The sequence below is a fragment of the Sylvia atricapilla genome, chromosome 11 (genome assembly GCF_009819655.1).
Source record: "Sylvia atricapilla isolate bSylAtr1 chromosome 11, bSylAtr1.pri, whole genome shotgun sequence".
NCBI lineage: Eukaryota > Metazoa > Chordata > Aves > Passeriformes > Sylviidae > Sylvia > Sylvia atricapilla.
The window spans coordinates 16,996,998-17,016,288 of record NC_089150.1 but is presented as its reverse complement, the minus strand read 5'-3'; the positions used below and the strand labels follow the sequence as shown (position 1 = coordinate 17,016,288).

General features: G+C 40.6%; 1 protein-coding gene across 7 annotated transcripts in view; it reads right to left on the bottom strand.

The window, feature by feature from the left end:
• Positions 1 to 19,291, bottom strand: part of DOCK3 (dedicator of cytokinesis 3) — a 185,393-nt gene that overhangs the window by 74,125 nt on the left and 91,977 nt on the right. For all 7 annotated transcript variants that reach the window (XM_066326884.1, XM_066326888.1, XM_066326885.1 and 4 more), the window contains exons 10-14: positions 17,845 to 17,926; positions 13,401 to 13,461; positions 11,235 to 11,382; positions 6,542 to 6,630; positions 4,290 to 4,415 (exon numbers count right to left, since the gene is read on the bottom strand). In XM_066326884.1, the coding sequence (XP_066182981.1) occupies positions 4,290 to 4,415; positions 6,542 to 6,630; positions 11,235 to 11,382; positions 13,401 to 13,461; positions 17,845 to 17,926 (506 nt within the window). The remainder of the gene's footprint in view (positions 1 to 4,289; positions 4,416 to 6,541; positions 6,631 to 11,234; positions 11,383 to 13,400; positions 13,462 to 17,844; positions 17,927 to 19,291) is intronic.

The following is a 19,291-nucleotide window of genomic DNA, read 5'->3' as shown; positions in this document are numbered from 1 at the left end:
ACAGTGAGCAACTATTAACATAATTGTGAGCAATATTACAGCAGCAAGGGGAAACAAAGCTTTTATCTGCTGCCTCTATGGCAAATTAAATTAGCTTTTTTTTTTCTCTAAAGAGAACATTATGTAAGTTTAACTCCGTGTGCTTCTCCAGCTTTCACTGAGCAGAAAGCTCTTTTTCTTTGTTTCAAAGAAAAGGAACAAGCAATACTTATTAGGTTATTTGCTACCCATTGTTTGATTTCTATGTATAGAAAATAATTTATACAATGCCCTTTTTAAATGCAGTGATTTCCCTGGAATAGTTGTCTTTCAGTAGTAGGAAGTTGTTTTTAGTCCTTTTTGTCTCCTCCAACTTTCCACTTCCACAAATTTATTTATGACAATAATACTTTTTATTCTCCCTGCAGACACTTTTTGGTGATAATTACTACATAATTATATTTTTTGGTCTCATTAGCACTCTTGCCATGAACATTCTGAGAATGGCTGATGGATTTTACCTTGTCCTTCCTTCAATGTATTTCTGCCTTGACTTTGTGCTCTCTGACTGAACAGATCCTGAGATGTTTCTCACTGATTAACCTGTCAGTTACTAAATTTGACTGAAACCCTGAGGTATGAAGAGAGAGAAAGTCTCCACCTCCCTGTTACCAAAGTTTCCCTGTGATGTTATGATTCACTGTCTTTATCAATCCCAACATTCCATGGAAGATATGAAAATGGAAAAAAAGCAAGCAAAAAAGCAGACATTACACAGAAAAACAGAAACTTACACCCAACAATCTTCATCTCTGCATCAGAAACAAAGGGGAGAGAATAAAGGGAAAGGAACAGGAGAGAAGTCAGGAAATTAAGACAAGAAGAGAGAAAAAAGAGAAAGAAACATCACTCACGAGTCAGAGATGAAGCATGCACTTTTCTTCAGACGATCAAAGGAAAAGGCAGAATACTTATCAGCACATGGGCAAGGGGAGGGATGTCCTTGGGGGACTGACAAACACCAAGCCTGTGCAACAGATTTCTGCACAGCAAGTCCTGCACAAAGCTCAGCTGCAATCCCCAAGGAGCAGCACAGGCCTCACTGCTCTCAGCTCTGGGAAAGGTAAAATTGGCAGGATCAGATGCATGGCCTTAAACCCAGGAGCAATTTAGAAAAGGAATAAAAAAAAACCAAACCACAAATGAACAAAACCCCATCGTGACTTCTTCAGGAGGCTGGTTTGACTGAATTTTCCAAAAAAACATAACTGAAGTCTTTGTGATGCTCTTGTCAGATCACAACACAGTAGGAAACAAAAAACATTTTATCTTTACAAAAGAAGGCAGGAAGGGTTGTTTTATAGAATATTAAGCTTGTTCTGCGTAATCATGAAAGATATAAACCCATAAAGACCAGTTTCACTTTGTTTCTTAATGGTGACCAGCTACCACTGATGTTGCTCCCATCTGAGGGACAGAAAAGGAGGGCTTGATACAGGGAGCTAATGCCATAGTGTGGAAAACAAAAAGGATAGTAATGAGACACAGCTACAGAATTTTAATAGTTAAGAAGTGCACATGTGAAAGGATTTCCTGTTAAAAAAGAAAATTAAAACATTCAAACTTATAACAAAAAAAAATTAGGTTGAAATGCTAGAGCTATTTACTTTTATAAAAATAGATTTCTTGGTTCAGCATAATGATCAATGGTTTTTAAAAAGTATCAGGTGACACAGCCTTTATTAATTTAATAATAAAAACATTTTTACACTGTCCTGAAAAATCTGTATCCACTTGCAAAATACAAGTAATGAACTTTCTGTGCTGTTTTCTGGAAGAGGAAACCCTGTGTTAAATGACAAACAGTTCTGAAGCAAAGCAAGGAAGAGCTGGTTTGACAAAGACTATTAAAGCAGCAGACATGGCTGAGAAATGCTAATGTGCATGACAGGCTTCAATCTTTGGTTGGGGGATTTTCGGGGGTTTTTTTGGTCATGAGTGTCTCCAGTGAATTACTTTTCAACTTTAGTCAATACTCATAAAGCTCAGGAAGAATGCCTGATCCTGGCTGTAGAAACAGAAGCACAAAGTCAACTGATAGACATTCCTAGTTCATGTAGCTGGGCTAATCCACCTGAAAGGTAACAGAACCCAAATGTTCTATCCCGGATGTTAGGCAAACAACAACCCCAATTGGATTTGTTGTTTTAAAAGCAAACAACAGGCAAATATCTGCTGTCACTTGAGCATATCAGACATCCTTCGATTTCCAAAAAAAGCCCTGATTAGTAATTAGACTGAACACTCTTTTCTGCACCAGTGGAGTTCCATTACATTTCAATCTCCTCATTTTCCAGAGATTTCATTATTCTGGAGAATACCCAAGAGAGTGAAAGCCTTTGTTTGGAGCCCCATTCATAACTATGCCTCTCTTCACAGCTCCCCTCTGCTTTCATGAGCAATGTCCTCATTTATAACTAAAGGGAAAGTTCATTCACCCTTGCTCAGCTGCTTTGCTTTTCTTACTTGGTGTTTGCAGGCATGTACAAGCTGCCTTTCCTCACAAACAGAGGCATCATTCTTACAATGCCTAAAGCTTTGCATCTAAACTCAATATATGAGAACCTTTTGTAGCACACCTGGAATCAAGGAGAAGTTCTGTGCCCGGATCCTCTAGAGAGGCAGGAAACATTTAATAGCAGAATGGTGATCCTTTCACACATTTGTTTCTATCAATCAGCCTTTTTGCCTTATAGATATGTGTGTGTGTGTGTAAATATGTATGTGAGTCCAATTCCAAACAGGTTATCACCTTAAAACCCCAGTGTCTTCCCCCAAAAGAACTATGGTTCTCACAAAGGGAATCTGGAAATTTGGATCAGCTGCAATTAATGGAGAATTTTAAAAGCTTAGGGCAGGAGCACTTTTGTATGAGCACTTTTTGTATGTATGAACTGCTTGCTTGAGCCCTGGCCCAAAGCAGCAAATACAGGGGACACACAGAGGGACCAGGGCCCAGAAAACAACAACAACAAAATTACTCACAGGAACACTGAGGACACAAAGCTGCTCCTTCAGCTTCAGTGCCTGAAACACCTGACGTACAGCTTTATCCATAGAAATGGAGGATCAAGCAGTTCTTGCAGGAGAATCAATTCCCTTGCACAGGTGTGTAAATGTGACACATCCAGCTGTGATCTCAGTTACAGATCACCTTGCAGCTGCTATGTCTGTACCTCAGCCTGCAGTAATTCATCTTTTCCCTATTTGATTGCTTTGGGTTTTGCCTGGATCTGCTATAAGGTCACTGAGAACCAAAACTTATAATTGGCTTTATAGCCCACATCTTCTGCTGCTCTGTTACCACCATTTCAAGCTCATTAGTAAATATACCTGTTGTCCTAAATCCTTTGACTTTTCAGTTTCTAGAAATGCTTCCCACCTACTCTCTATTGTATTGTGGTTTTTGAAGAGCTTCCATAACATGGCTACAACTGTTTCTGGTACTAATGTGTCACTGCAGCCTTTTGAGTAATGGAATCTGATGCTTTTCCCACTGTGCTTTCACCAAATCTCCCATGTCTGTAAAATCATCTTTCTTGCTCACAGCAATGAAGCAATGGTTCAAACGCTACTAATTAGCAAATCCATTTCTTACCACATTGCCAAAGTCAAGCCACTGTAACACCGGGTTTTATGTGGTTGCATGACTGCCCACATTCTGGGTGCTTCCCTAAATGAACTCTTGGCTGTGCTGCAGCTGCCAAGCCAAAAAGCATCTCTAGCTGCTGCTCCAGAGGTGAGGAGCAGAGGAAGCACAGCAGGGCTGCAGACAAGACACTGCACAGACCAGCTGCTCTGCGAGGCCAGAGGGAAAATCCAACCAGGTCTGCACCTTCTCGGCTTCTCATTACAAAAGGATCACATGAACTCAAAACCATCAAGGTTACAAACAGAAACTCATTTTTTCCAGGATTTGGGTTGTTGGGAAGTAGAAATTTCATGCATTTAAAACGAAACATCTCTATTCTGAGAGTACAAGAGGGATATTAACCGGCAGGGGTTGTGGGGAATATCAGTGCAATCTTTCCAGATCCCCTTCCATCCACGTGATTTTAACCTTTTATCACTGTAATGTCTGTTCCTGACAATGCTTTAGCATTTGCCTCTCCAAATCTGGCATTTACTGATAAATAAGACAACTCTGTTATGACTCTCACTCAAGTAAAGTGCCCATCCCAGTGTCACTTGATTGGGAGAGTAGGAGAAAAGAATAACCAAGATTTCCAGCTTGGAGCTGCTCTGTTTACCTGGCATTATAACATCAGGAAACCCCAGCTTCCTGGTGACAGAAACGCCTCTGTTAAAGATCATGGGGTTTTCCCTTCGGATCTGCTCCATGTCACCACGAAGAAGCTGAAGAGATATTATAAGTCCTGGAAAAAAAAAAACAAACCCAAAGAGGTTCATTGTTTCTGACCTAAGAATTAGATTCTGTGTGTACAAAGCATGCAGGTAAACTTTGCTCCACAGTTAATTTAATACAATATATAAACACAGAGTTCTTTTCTCCTTTGGAGTAATTGAAAATTGAAATGGAGGAAACAAAACTGCGATAAGAGATCAGTTCAGAACACAGAATTATATTAAAATACAACTCCTAACAGTCAGAATATTTAATTTTGAAGACATGTCCCAGGCTACAGAAAGTACTCCCATTCTTTCTATTCCTCACATGCAACAGGTTATGACACATGTATGAGCAATGCCACCTCTGTCTGAGGGACCACCAACACCACAAAGCTCTGAAACATCTCCAAAGTGCCTTTAATCCTGCTTCATACCATGAAAAAACCTTAAATCTTGAAGTGTATCTGTTCCACTCATTTCTTTAAGCGCTTCATAGAGGAATGTTGATTTTAATGAAATTCCCAGCAGTTCCTCAACACGTTTCAGGAGTTCCAACTGGCCAAACTGATTTCAGCAACCAGCTCTGTTGTTCAGTGTATCATCTAAACAGCTGGACTAGGAATAATTACACACTTAATCTCAGTCCAGCTGTTTTCTCTACTTGCTTTTAATTTACAGCATAGGCGAGTGTACAGGTAAAATTATGAAGTCCAGCATTACCATACAAAAAAACCCACCAAGACTGAGCTCAGCCATTCAAGCCCAGTCTCACCTGCTGAGCACACCACCAGCTCCAGATATCCAGGAGAATTACTTGCACAGAGCAATTTCCCACATTCTTTATCTCCTGCAGTGTCACTTGGTCAAGAGCTCTTTCTGTCCCCTCTGTTCACAGCCCAGAACAACACACACCAAACCAAACCCTTCCTTGGATGCACATTTTTGCAGGAGCCATTCAAAGTCCTGCTCTTTCCTAAGCTCAGTATCTGGGCTTTGTGACCAATATTTAGTCACCATTTTCTCTGACAAGTTACCAGGGGAACAAAAGCAGGAGTATCATGTACCTCCCACCCACTTCCTGTCTTCTCCCCTTGAAATAATTTTCAAGCCTGTTGTTTGGCTTCAGCCAAATTTGGCAAAAAAGTAGATACCCAGATTACATGAAGACTATATAAATTTAAATACTGGGAGTAGGGATGAAAAAAATGAGCATAAACCTTTAAAGTGAAGGCCTACGGAGGCCAACCAGCCAGCTGGAGAGTCAGCATGTATGTACTCAAAAGCTGACAAAACATGGACATGCAACTGCCCAGCTGGTCAGGCAGGAGAGCACTGCAGGGAAAACACAGCCTCTGAAACTCTGTCCAAACCCCAAACCCTTTGAATTCCATGTATGAGGGGGTCTGTGTGTACAGAGGGTTTCACAGCACACAAGAGACACATGTTCATTACAAATCAGCCTTGACTATTTTTGCCACTTAAAGGAAAACATGTTCATTTTATGTCCTTGTTTGCTATTAAAAAGAAACCAATGAAAATAAATTTTAAAATTTCCAATGTAAAAGGACTGGAGCAAATTATTTGGAAGTTCAGACATGTTGTTGCTCAAGTCTTCAATGGTATAAAGAATTTAGGAAGATCTTTTAATGATGACTAGTGGATAACTTTAACTGTAACAGGAGGAGGAGCAGGGAATGAAACCAGCTTTACACACAGAAAAATCCTAAATCTGCAAAATGTTTTATTTGCTTATTGTTGTGCTTAATCTTTTCCATGGGAGTTTGCACTGTATATTCCACTACAGTGTCTCAATATGCAAACAAACAAAATTAAGAAAAATTGAGTATTTGGACATCACCATGATTCAGGCACTCAGTAATGAATGCAAAACTGGCTGTAATGAAGCTGAACTGTATCCTATCAGCTGCTTCATTTGGAATGGGAGAGCAGTGATATCTCTGAATTAGCAACTACAGACATCATTACATGAGGTAAACAGATAAGACAGGATTTACTTTCCCTATTTATCTGTCATTAGCTACAAAAGGAAAACCTCACATCTCAGTGAATTTCTCTGCTACAAATATGCAGCTGTTCCCTAAAGGAGCTGTTCAGCTGCTGTTCTGACAAACAGGCACAGGGAGATATTTACCATAGTTGGAGCTGGGGGCTGTGTATTTGGTGCTGGACTTGCGGATGATATTTTCATGGATCTGGCACCATTCATTTTCATTGTTACACCTAAAACAAAAGAACTCTAATTCAGGTTAAATGCTTTCTGCTGAACCATCTTAGAACATGACAGTCAACTTTGCTGTAGAGATAATACAAAAGCTTGTAGGGTTTGGATGAATGAGAGAAATACCACATAACTCTTATTTTTAAAAGTGGAAGGAAATAAAATGTTCTCTTATAGTGATGTCCTTTCAATGGACACTTTGGTGTTGGTGGTGACTCTTCTGTCATCAAAGCCATTGTTCTACTCTTCAGATTATGGCAGAATGACGAAAGCTCTGAACATTCTATCTGAATTCTGTCTGTAGAAAGTAAGTGCTACACTTCTGTTCAGGAGCCAAAGCACAACATGCAGGAATTGAAGTGCCACTGAGACAGGAACCAAGGAAACCAGCCCCACAGGCTACTGTCCCACAGGACGGAAGAGACCTGAAGTGTCACACTGGGGAGAGAAAGGCAGAGAACTCAAGTGACTCTCTTTATCAAGCTTTTACATGAAAGATGAGCCATATAATCTTCTCTCATGTGAAAAAAGTGACACCTTTACCACAAAGAGTGCTATTGGTTAAAAAAGAAAGGAAAAGCAATATGTTGCTCAAGTCTAACTGCATTTTAAATACATCTGTGCTTTACTTAAACCATAACAGCCAGATTCAATGATTCCCCATGAAGTCAGCAATTTTTAACTCAGCAGCAATAGTGAATCTCATTTCTCCTGAAAAGCAATTGAATTAAACAATTTAACTAAACTTCTGTCCTATTGACTCTTAAAGGTTAAAAAAAATCCCTAACTAATACTCCAAGCTTTCAGCTCTTAGGAGTTTTGAGAAATAAATCACTTCGTAAATCTTCTCCAAGGATATTGCCATTTTCCCCTTTTTTGCTTCAAGAGTACAACATGTCAGCACAGCCAGGGTAAGACACACACCAACTCCTGTGAAGACAGAGGGGATGCTTTTGTTTGCTGCACTATGTAACTGAAGAACAGCAAGGCAGAAGGAATTCAGGATATCTACAAGTAGGAGCTGGTAATTTCCTACAGCTTTAGTCTTGCAAAACCATGTGCTGCCAAGAATGAGGTAACCCTCAAAGCCTGTGATGGCACAGTGACTGACACCCCCAAATGTTCTTAGGACAGCAAAAGGAACAGAGACAACTTGGAACAAATGAGATACACAGAAGATGTCACTTGCTCTACTGCCCAACTCCTCTAAGTGTTCTGTCCCTTCTGGGAGGAGACACCAGTTCCCACAGAGTCACACAAAGCAGATCAGCATGAAGTGACCTTACAAAATGGAATGCAATTTACCTTTACAGGATGGTAAATTGAACGTATTGGCACTCCCCAAAACAATCCCTCAAAACCAAAACACAACAGAGCTACGGCATTAATGGGGAGTGCAAACCCCTGGCCAGTAATTGTGGTGTTGTGAGCTAATTCAGTGCTCATCAAGAAAAAATAAAAATTATCTTCACATTGTCAACACATTTAAAGTCATTTATCCTACTCCAAATAATATTCTCCTAAAAGCAGAGAGAGAACCTATAGCACAAACTTCATACCATCCTCCTTCCTCACAGTTACAAATAAATGTCTAACCTGTGGTGATTTTTTAGTTGTTCTACCAGCCTCCAGTGCAAGTTAAAATAGGTTTCAGCCTCCAGTGACTTATGCCTGCAAATTAACCCGCAATCAAGTTATCCCAAAATCAACTGTAAAGGCAGCTTAAAGCCAGTTTTGTACCAACTGCCAGTGGAAGCTGCACTTTGCATTTCCTGAGTGCCAGGAAGGAAGATCTTCCCAGCTCTGACTGGCCTGGAAACACTTGCTTGGAATGTGTCTTGCTGTGCGCTCACATTTCGCTCTGTTCAAATACCAAGCACATCAAAGAATCTATTTCTCCTTTAAATAAGAATTTTCTCCTGAGCCATCCATCACCTTTGAGGCTGGCTGGTTGTGCAGCAAATGCACATTTGAATGTTCTCATCCCACAGCAGCTCCCGGTGTCAGCAGCTGGGGACAGCAATGGGATGTCAGCTCTTGTCCGGCTGGGCAAACAGCAACAATGGAATAGCAAAAGGGAAAGGCATTCAGGCATTAATGGGTAAGATCTAGGGCTGGAGAAGGAGGAAAAAAAAAGATTGAAAGAAAATAGGACAGAAAAAAACAAAACAGAAATAGTGAATATGGAAGACAAATCCATGAAGTTTTCAGGGGACTTGTAAGATGGACACAAAAGGTAATGTTCAATGAGCAAAAAATTTCATTAAAGATCAAATTAATTAATTAATACAAAATATTAAGTCGAGTTATTTCAGAAAAAAAATGAACTGAGAATTTAACTTCCATTTCACTTTTAAATTATTTTGCATATATATATTAAAAGAATAATAAAAGTAAACCTTTATGCTTTTGCATAATGAGCTTATAACTACAGCTGTGGTACTCTATCCTCTTAGGGAGATTTTTACATGAGTGTGGGATTAACAAAGAGGAAAATCTCAATTGTGAGAAAAAATATTTCTCTGACATAAATCTTTAACAATAATAAGGCAAGCTGAGAAAGACTGGTGAAGTAAATTGATTTTTTTCCTTCTTCCCACAAGCTTTCTCTTGTGGATTCAGCAGAAGTCTCCATTGACAGACTCTGTATTTGTTTCAGCCTTTGTTAGTTTTTCGGTCTCTCAAATTTTTTCAAGCTTCTCCCTGTGAAAAGGCTTTTCCAGCTGCCTCATTTGTGGCAGCTGTAAGCCTTAGCTGCATCGTGTATAAAAGGAATGGTTTTTACTGCTCCTTGAAAAATACAAATACACCTCCCTCCTTATTCATCTTTACGACGTTTTGGAGTTGGCCTGAGGCATTTTAACAGTAATCAAAATGAGAGCAGCAGGTAAGGAAATCAGTTCAGGGCTGTTTAAGCACTCATATTCAATTTTAAACTTCCAAAAGACAAAACCCTGTCATGTCAACTGTAGCCTATGAACACAACAAGGCAGGTGAGCTAAAGGAACGTGCAAAGAGAAGATGCAAGAGGACAAACCTGTGAAAAGCCTGTCATGAAAGACCAAGAGCTATCAAAGCTGCAAAGGGGATGAGCTGGTGCCCCTCAGATATATCCATGTTCCCTCCTGAATATTTCTGTTGCAGGTTTACACAGAACACTGCAAACAGCAGTAACATAAAAGAATGATGTACAAGCCTTATAACAGCCCAGGAGAGTGATAATAGTGATAAAAAATTACAAACATCCGATTACAGAGCTGAATTCAGCCAGGGGCTCTCCCTGCCCACATGAGGAACAACTGGTGCAAATCTGCTGAGGAATTTGGGCAAAACCTGTTGGTGTTCTGGGTGCTGTGAAGGGAATCCATGTTAACAAAATGCTGCAGATCAGCAGGAAGAAAAAGGAAGCCCTGTATCCTGTGATTTTTATTTCATCACTGTACCAAGACTTTGGGTTTCTCTAAAGGGCTGTGTGACTCCACTTTTGACTCCACTTGCCACTGACAAGTCCACTGTTTCAACAAGCTTTTTCTGTTCTATTTTTCTGATGCTAAAGAGGCATTAAATGGGCAACAAAACAGAAATCTAAAAATCAGAATGTTCCATTTCTGTAAACATTCAAAATGTCACAGTTGCAATACATTAACACCATATCTACAAAGCCAATAGAGCTATATAGCCAAAACCCACTGCTCTGAGATAAGCTGAAACTGAATGTGACAAAAGGCCAACACTGGCCAGATTCTACTGACAGAGAGAAGAAAGATGACCATTTCCTTCCCTATAATTTCACTCTTTTTGCTACAATTTTCATAACTTTTGTCAAAGGAAGAATGAAAGAGCTGACTCTGAGAGACTTTTGTTTGGACTTAAGAGATTTCCAATGTATGAAGAAACAGCCAAGAATCTTCAGTGAACAGTAAAAGACATTTTTTTCATTTAGCTTCCCTTGAAGGCCACATTTTCTGCTGCTGAATGCACTTCTCAAAGAATGACAGAGTTCCATAACCCACCAAATTTTCTTATTACTCCCAGTAGTGGCCACAGACCACAAAGCAGTGTCAGCTGTGCCTCAGCCCATCTGCAAAGCAGATCCTGCCAGTATTTATCCTCACTGACAAGGGATTTAAATATTCCCTGCAGTCTCCAGACAGTTTGTCTGTGGCCTCTTTATTACAACTGTGAGACCACATTTCATAATAAGAATTTGTTAGTTCAAAGTTCAAAATCACAAATAACTGATGACAGATTCCTGCTAAAAAAACATTGATCTGTTTTGAGAATTTTGGTCACACACTGTTGACTTCAGTTGTTTTCTCCTTCTTTTCTTGGTTACCATGAGTGGTGAGGAATAGCAGATGAGGCATGAGTTATTATTCCCTTCATCAGATGAAATGCAGCACATTTCTTTGGGTTTGAGCTCAGCAGATTTTAAATAATTCACATTAATAAAAGAGCAGCTTTGCAAGTCACATAGATTTGGGCAATGTTCAATAAATTCTGAAGCATTTCACACACCTGAAACATCTGTGGATAATATTCATTAGTTTCTATGAGCTGCTGGAATAATAGAGAAGCAAACCCCTTCCCTCTAGGAGCGACTCACGTGTAAACTTTGAGCACAAAGTCCTTCTCCTCCTTGATTTCCGAGATGGACTGCAGCACATCCATGATGCTCAGCACTGCACAGCCGTAGGGGCGCCGATAGTGCAAATGGGGGGGGCCTTTCTTGGAGTCATTGAGCAACATGCGACCTGTAGGAAGGGAATTCAGACATCAGGGATGGACACGGAGCCACCTCCTGCCTGCTGTGCTCAGCACCCCCCTGAGAACTCCCACTGAGGACACGTGCAGCTCCAGGCTGAGTCTCCTGCCTGGCACTGGATGAGCCGCAGCTGGTTTTCCCCAGCCCCGTGTGCTGGTGCCCAGGGAGGTGCTGGTGAAAGGCCAGGGGTGCTGAGCAGGACTGGCACAGCACCAGGGCTGCCTCTGCAACATCCCCCACTTCAGAAACCTGGGGGGCACGTCTGGGAGGGGACACAGCCAGGACAGCTGGCCCACTCTGCCCACAGGCAAGTCCCCCAGCACATGACAATAAAAGGGGAAGGAGAAGTGGGGACATTTGTCACTGCAAGGTTTGGCTCTACACAGGCTGAGGCCTGCCTTCCTGGGAAATGGCTAGACATCAACACTGGACTGAAAGAAGAAAATGAATCTTTTGTTTTCCTTTGCTTCTGCTCCTGCCCTTTGATTTATCAGGCTGCCTTTGTCTTTACCCATGAATTTCCTTCCATCTCATTTCCCTGCCCACCCTCATCCTGCTGATGAAGGGAGAGACAGAGAGGCTTGGAGGGTACCTGGTGTCCACCTGGGATCCACCACTACAGCTTTTCACTCCTAAACTTTTCAAACCCAGAGGTCCATTTGAACCTACATCTCAGCCAAGAACAGTCAAGGGCAAAGTGAGAAGCATCATGTCTGGCCAGCTTTGATTTGCAGCTCCATGACACATATTTGCATCCAGCTGGGCTGACTACAAATCATCTGTAGATGAGCCAAGAATATGGCTTGTACTCACCAGTGTGACCCACACAGAGATTCACTGTGCTCCTTCCTTAAAGTGAACTATTTGCACCAATTCTCATTTTATTCAACTGCTTTAAGGGAATGTATTATACACTGTGCATAATATGTAATATCATATATTGGTTGTTTATCATGTTTGAATGGATCCTTCTTGGAGCACAGGAAGGAGAATTCTGAGGTACAAAGCTGCTCCGTAATTAACTTCCTATCATTGAGGAAGTTTCTAAATAGAGCAAATGATGCCAAGGCCAGACAAATCACTGAGATAATCAAAGTGAACTTGTAACGTTAAACATAATTATTTGTGCAGCCCTTGCATCAAGGTTAATTCAGCATCTTTCTACAAGCTTTAAGTGATAACAGAGCAATTCTGACATGTAGGCTCTTATGACATGGAAATCAGATAATGAAACCCCGACCCCTCTGACACATTTGTGTCTCTGAAGGCACACTGCCATCCTTGGACAACACACAAAGCTCTGTTTAGAGCTGCTGTATTTCAGAAAAGGTGTCTGTGGCTGGTAATGGATTGAGCAGTGACTGGGCTGGCAAAAGGCTTTAAAAACCTTCTCCTTGCAGACACTGCCTGGCCATTATTCGTCACAGAAGGCTGAAAACCTGAAACACACGAATGGCACTGCATTACTCACTTGTTTACAGTAATACAGCTGAGGAAACTGTCTCTGCTGCTCCTGCTATACACTGTTAAAATTTAGGCCTAATACTTAAAATAAATTATACTTAAAACAGGTAAAATATGTACTTGCACAGACTTCTACAGCAGCAAACAAATCTTGATATATATTTGTCTAACAGCCTCTGATTTACTCGATGTGGATGGTCAGACATGCTGATGTCCTCCCCTGTAACCCTTATCACCAGTAAAAATATCTCATTTGAAATTCTTCAACATTAAACCAAATGTCTTTTTAGTTTGTCCCTCTCCTGTAGATGTGACGTTTAAGCAAAAAATTCTGTTTCAGACTCAGAAAAACAAAATCACCATTAAACAGTCATCAGTAACTTCCTAACACTTAGCTCCATATGGTCTGAATGTCAATCAATCTATGACTGAGTTTTTAAAATGTATAAATCATTATAAAGTCAGCTAACTAAAACACAGATTTAAAAATAAGAGCTCTGTTTGTTACATATATTTGAAGCACAAGATTTAAATATACTGTACCTATTCGGATTACATGGGCAACTATGTACAAATCCCTCTTCATGTCCTTGCTGCTGAGATCCTGAAAGATTGGAAAAAAGAGAGACATTCCAACATAAGTGCCTGCAACTATAAATGTGGATGAAAACTCTGAAATCCCATGTTGCAAAAAAGCAGGTCAAGACTTTTAAAATGAGCTTCAAGAAAAACCAAACAATAGGGAAAGGAGAACCTACAGAAGGGCAAAAGGAAAGTTGAAGACAAATAAGTGTTACTGACTCTGAGAAAAAAATTAAAAATAAAGAAATAAATTAAGAAAATACACATAGGACACTTCTCAATAATTCATTACTGCAGCATTTTACATTCACATGTCAGAAGCCACCTTAATTGCAATTTCCTTGGAATGTTGTAGTTTTTATTGATAATTTTATAAACAAACAGCAACTTCTGAAAAATTCCTCCTGTTTTTGTTTGGTTTTGTTAGTTTTTTTCTTTAGCTACAGGAAATGTCTGAGCAACATCTCTTCCTAAAAACCCAGTTTTCCCTATGCCACTCACCTCCCAGACAGCACTTTAAACAGATACTTTGTACTGGGAGAATATTCATCCCTGGTTTAGACTAATGAAAAAGGCTCCTCGTGCTCTACAGCAACAGCTGCTGCTTCTTTCTCTACTAAGTGCTGTCATCTCACTGTCAGGTACTACTTACACAAAAATTAACTGGAACAGTTAATTCAGATAAAACTCAGATTCAGATAAAATCTTGTGGTTTTCTTTAAAAAGCTCCTCAACTACAAGGTATTATAACCACTGTAAAAGGAAATTATGCTATTTTTACATAAAGAGGGGAGGAAATTCAAACTGTGGATGTCTAAGATCTGTTATTCCTAATCTGAACCAATTAAGAATTAAAATGTGCATTTTGCTGAAAGCCAAAACATGAACCTTAAATCACACAGGGAATTTCTTCCCCACGTGACTTGAGAACCCAAAGCTCAACCAGTGAGGTGATGATTGCAATGCAACTCCAGATTACAGTGCCACAAAGCACAGTAAAAGTGGCACAGTGACTCAGAACTAGGCATAAAGGGAATTTATCTTAAGGAGAAGTTTCAATCCCTTCCCAATTGTGTTATATTGCTAAATTACAGCAAGCAAGTAAGAAATTCCTGGCTGTATCTCCTTGCTCTCTAAAAGCAGCTCTGTATTTCCCAGGGTGGCATATGCAGGGAGCTGCACAGCCACTGTTTGGGATGCTGCTAACCAGCAGATCGGTCTCTCCAGAGCCAAAAAATGAAGCTGCATTAACCATCCTTAGCATTTCCTCCTCAGGCTTGATTCTGCTGCTCCACCAAGAGGGAAACACACTTTCTAGGCTTTCTCCATCACCCAATATACCAGGGTAACATATGGGAGCCTTTATCTTGCATGTCTTGGAGACATGAAGTTCCACATTAAAAGGGATTTGACATAGTTTTAATCTCAGTAATGCCTGACAAGACATTTCAAAAAGCAAAAAACCTTGGAGGTAATACTTAATGCTCTAAGAGCAATAGATTCCTGAAAATATCTGTGCTTTGACAGGGGGAACTTTATTATACCATCAGGTTTCCAGTTCTAATTAACAGCAATTTAAAGAATTATTTTTTCAAAGGGCGGCTGTCAAAACATCAGAAAATGGCAAGGCACAAACATATTGATGGGTTGACACTTTAGTTGCTTTTCCAATTTCACAAATATACTGTGTCACAGGCAAAAGACAAAAAATGTGGTCCCAGATGGCCTTGTATTTCAGGACAATGTGTTTGTACAGCACAGGCTTTTTATGAGGCAAGAAATTCTTACTTTGACATGGACCAAACAATCAAAAGCCCCAACCCCTGTGAGGAATAATTTCCAGGCAATTCCTCTGCAGAGAAACCATGTACATCTCCCAGGACCAGGAGAGGAGAAACTACATTTACTGGTTATTCTTAGGACTGCATGCACACAGTGGGTATTTCCCACACCCTCCTGAGCTTCCTAAATGATACTGACTGAGATGCAACATAATTTCACTATAATTCTAACTGAATGGCCTTTTTAGAAAATCACCCCTAAATTTTCCCACCTGAATTGGGCATAGAAGAGAGTGACTCTGTAATAGTGGTTGGTTCTTTACAATGCTGGTTTCTAGAAAGATCTGATTGTGTGTTTAAAAAACCCAAACACCATCACAACCACCTCCAAACCACTGGAATCAAGGATACCTGTCTGTCACTAATTAGTTATTTCATTCATCTGCCAACCTCATAGGTGACAGAGAATCAGCTATTTAACAAAAATAACAACCTTATACAGTGTAGCCCCACTTTAATTCAGACCCAGGAACATTTCTAACGTGTGCACAGGCTGAGGTTTGCTTGAGTGAGTTTTGATCTCCACAGCAAGCAGTTTCTCACCTTTGCTATGATATGACAGCAGATGTCAAACCAAAGCTTGGGTAATTTTCCTATCTTACACAAGGAGACAGCAGAACCCTTAGAAGTAACGGAGACAGCAGGAAAAAACAGGGATCCCTTGAATTATCTAAGATATGGGCTGCTTGCCTTGGGGGAAGAGGAGAGTTTTAGAAAGATACTGTGGTGTGGTGAGGGAGGGCAAGGAATTAAATAAATAGATTTAAAGTCAAGATGAACACAAGCTTGGGAGCAGACCTGAAAAATCACAGAACTATCTTATCTTAAAAGTATTTCATAATTAAGAAATTGCAATAAGATACTACCACTGCAGAAAAAATGGTTATCCAAAAAAGCAAATATTTATTGCTCTTCTATGACACACTGGAAAGTTCTTTGAACACACTGATGAAAAACACTGTTTTAGAAGTGTGTGATTTTTTTGCACAGATTTTTCCAATTATAATTCCTGTTATGTATGGTATACATTCATCATAATTCTTGTTATGTAGGGTACACATTCTGTAGCAGATGAGTGAGAGTCTGAGCACCTTCACCAGCCAGTGATGGAGTGTGAGCTGAGACTGCAGGACCTTTTGTGCTTTTGCACAGTGATAGGAAAGGAGCTCAGGAGCTATCTGTGGTCAGGACTGGGGCTGCACTGGCAAACATCTGCAATCCCAGGGCTGGCCCTGCTCAGAATATGCAGCAGGTCTCTCCTGGAACTAGGTTATGGCCCTGATTGTAATTTATCATTACTTTTTAAAGGGTGTAAGGGCTGGTTTGCAGACCACCAGAGCAAAACTGTTTCACACTGTGCACCCCACACAGAGAGAAAGCGACACTTGTTCCATGACCCCAAGTTGTGTTGCATCAGTGAGGGGTGGGAAGTCGGAGGCCGAAAATCTTTTCCAAACTGATGAACCTCAGAGGCCAGAAAGCTGATACAAAGTGTGTGCTGCCTTTTGGGAATATTCCTTAGGACAGCTCCCAGTGCTGCACCCCTGCCTTTCACCTGACTCACACACAGTGCTGAACCTTAACCCCTGCCCAGCTTCCCTCAGCAGGGCCAGACTCTGGGTTTGAGTTCCCATCTCTGGAGTGACACTGCCACCCCTGCTGATGTTTAATCAGCTGGCAGCACAGATGGTACCTAAACCAGGACTCTACTTATGTCAGCATCCAGCTCAGTGCTACTTTTGGACTGCATCTCCTAGACCCAGATGGAGACAGAGCTCAGCACCTCTACAGCTGGATCTGCTCTGATCCCTAAGAGGGGGAATTCTGCTGTCTTCCTAAGGGAGAGAAGGGAACAGTGCTGGGACCATGCCTGTTCAGGGTCCAGCCCCACCTGACCTCAGAGACAGTCACTGCCAGAACCAAAGCTCTGCCATCTTTCTTCTTTACTGAAGGTAAAAAACCTTCTGCTACAGAGCTTCCAGCATCTGCGCTAACTAAAGGTGGGTCACGATGGAAAGCGATTATCACACTTGGGACCTGAGATTCCTTACAGTTATTCTGAGAGGAGCTGTTAAGTTTCAGTGCCTCTAAATCTTCGTATTCTTTCTGAGAAGAAGTAGCAGATAAAATGCCAGTCTGACACTTGATGCTAAGGGAATTTTAAATACAACTTAAGACCAGCGCAGAGGGGATTTCTGACTAGGGCATGTAGGGACAGGGTAAGGGATAACACTTGTCTGATCCTCATTCAGAAAAAAGTGCCTTGTTTTATGTGCAGGCCATCACAGCCTTTTCTATGCTCTGCTGTCTAAGAGCACAGCACATCCAATGAAAATATTCGAAATTTCACACTATCTGCAAGAACAAATGCAAATACTTTGGAATATTCACTTTGCCATAAAAATAATTTAGAAGTACATTCACTTTCTATGTTAACATTCAGTCAAAACCATTAACAAAGCTTAGAAACTATTTCTCTTGAGAGGAAGAACTGAGTTTCCTTCCCCTCCAGAAACCTCCAAGCCCACTCCTGTCCGGGAAGAAGAAAGGAAACAGACACGTACTGTGAAAAGTGCACACATTCGATCGATCTTCTCTGGATTCCTGGGCCCTCCATTCTTGTTTAACCTCACCATGAACCTCTCACTGAAAAACAAACAATGGTAAAAAAATATGAGCTTTTCCTGTACACACTTCAGCAGAAAAATACAGGTACATTTGGGTTTTATTAAAAAAAAAGATGCAGTGGTCGCTATAATTCCAAAGTCTATAAAACAGTATTCACTGGTTTATATAAAATCACATGGAGTAGTTATAATTTTAATTAATTTGCTACCAATGCTTATAACCTCAGAGACTGCTGAAATGCCACAAAGAAATCCATAAGAAACAGATATTTGATGATTCTTTTGAGATGTCAGTAAGTCAAGAACATTTTACCAGATGCTTTAATGACAAGGTAAAATCCATTCTTTCAGTAAGAATTTTGTGATGTGTTAAGTGGAGAGCAGGACAATACTAGAACTTCACAATATTACACTGACAGTCACAGTACAACATTACATCTTCATAGCTACCTCTATCTACCTAATATATAAATCAATGTTACACATTGTATTTTACATTCCCAGTAAGATGTAGTCTTGAACTTTCAAAACTGTTTTTAAGGGCTTTTTAAATTATTATTGCAGCTCTAATGAGCATTTCATTTTCATACAGGAGCTGAATGCAATACTGTGTGCCACAAAATCCTGTGCAGACTGCCCTTGGACAATGGCAGGGAAGGAGCTGACAAGTCTTTGAGCTGAGCTGTCTGCATGGATTCCATTCATTAACAAAAGCTCTGTTATCAGTGTGCTTTTAACGCATCCAGAAAGGGATATTCTGGAGATTCATTTGATGGTCTTTTGGCAAGGCTTTCCTCCATTAATAAGTGGAAATCTTTTAAAATTTGCAATTCATCTTTTTCTTGTTAAAGCCATGGAGAAAATCTGGTTCCTGCCCCTTCTTCCAGTGCTTTTCAAGAACGAAGCAGGCACCACCTCTTTCACCTGCCTATTGATGACCATCCCCTTATTCCAGCACGTCTGCAGTAACAACCTTTACATTCCCTCCTTTAAGTTCCAGTCCTCCCTTGAGTCCTCTTGAGCTTGTGTGAATTAATAATTGAAGGGACTTTGAGTCAATGGCAGCACTTGAGAACTGTGGAACAGGAAGAGGAATTTGGCCAGAGGAGATCCACAGACAGGAGGCAGAGTGACAGGGCAGCAGTGCCAAGAGGCCACCCCAAAGGGCTGAGCCAGCTCCATTTCTCCCTCTTTTCCTTGCACATCACTTCTCCTAAACCTGTGGGGCTTTTTCTCATCTCCAGCATTCCTCTAACCTTTGATATTACAACTGATCAAGAAGAGTTTACTATTATTCTGCTATTCTAAGGTCTCACTGGTGCTGATACCCTCAGGATCCCTGGAATGGTCCCTGGAATAGGATTGGAACCTTTTTACATTGGTG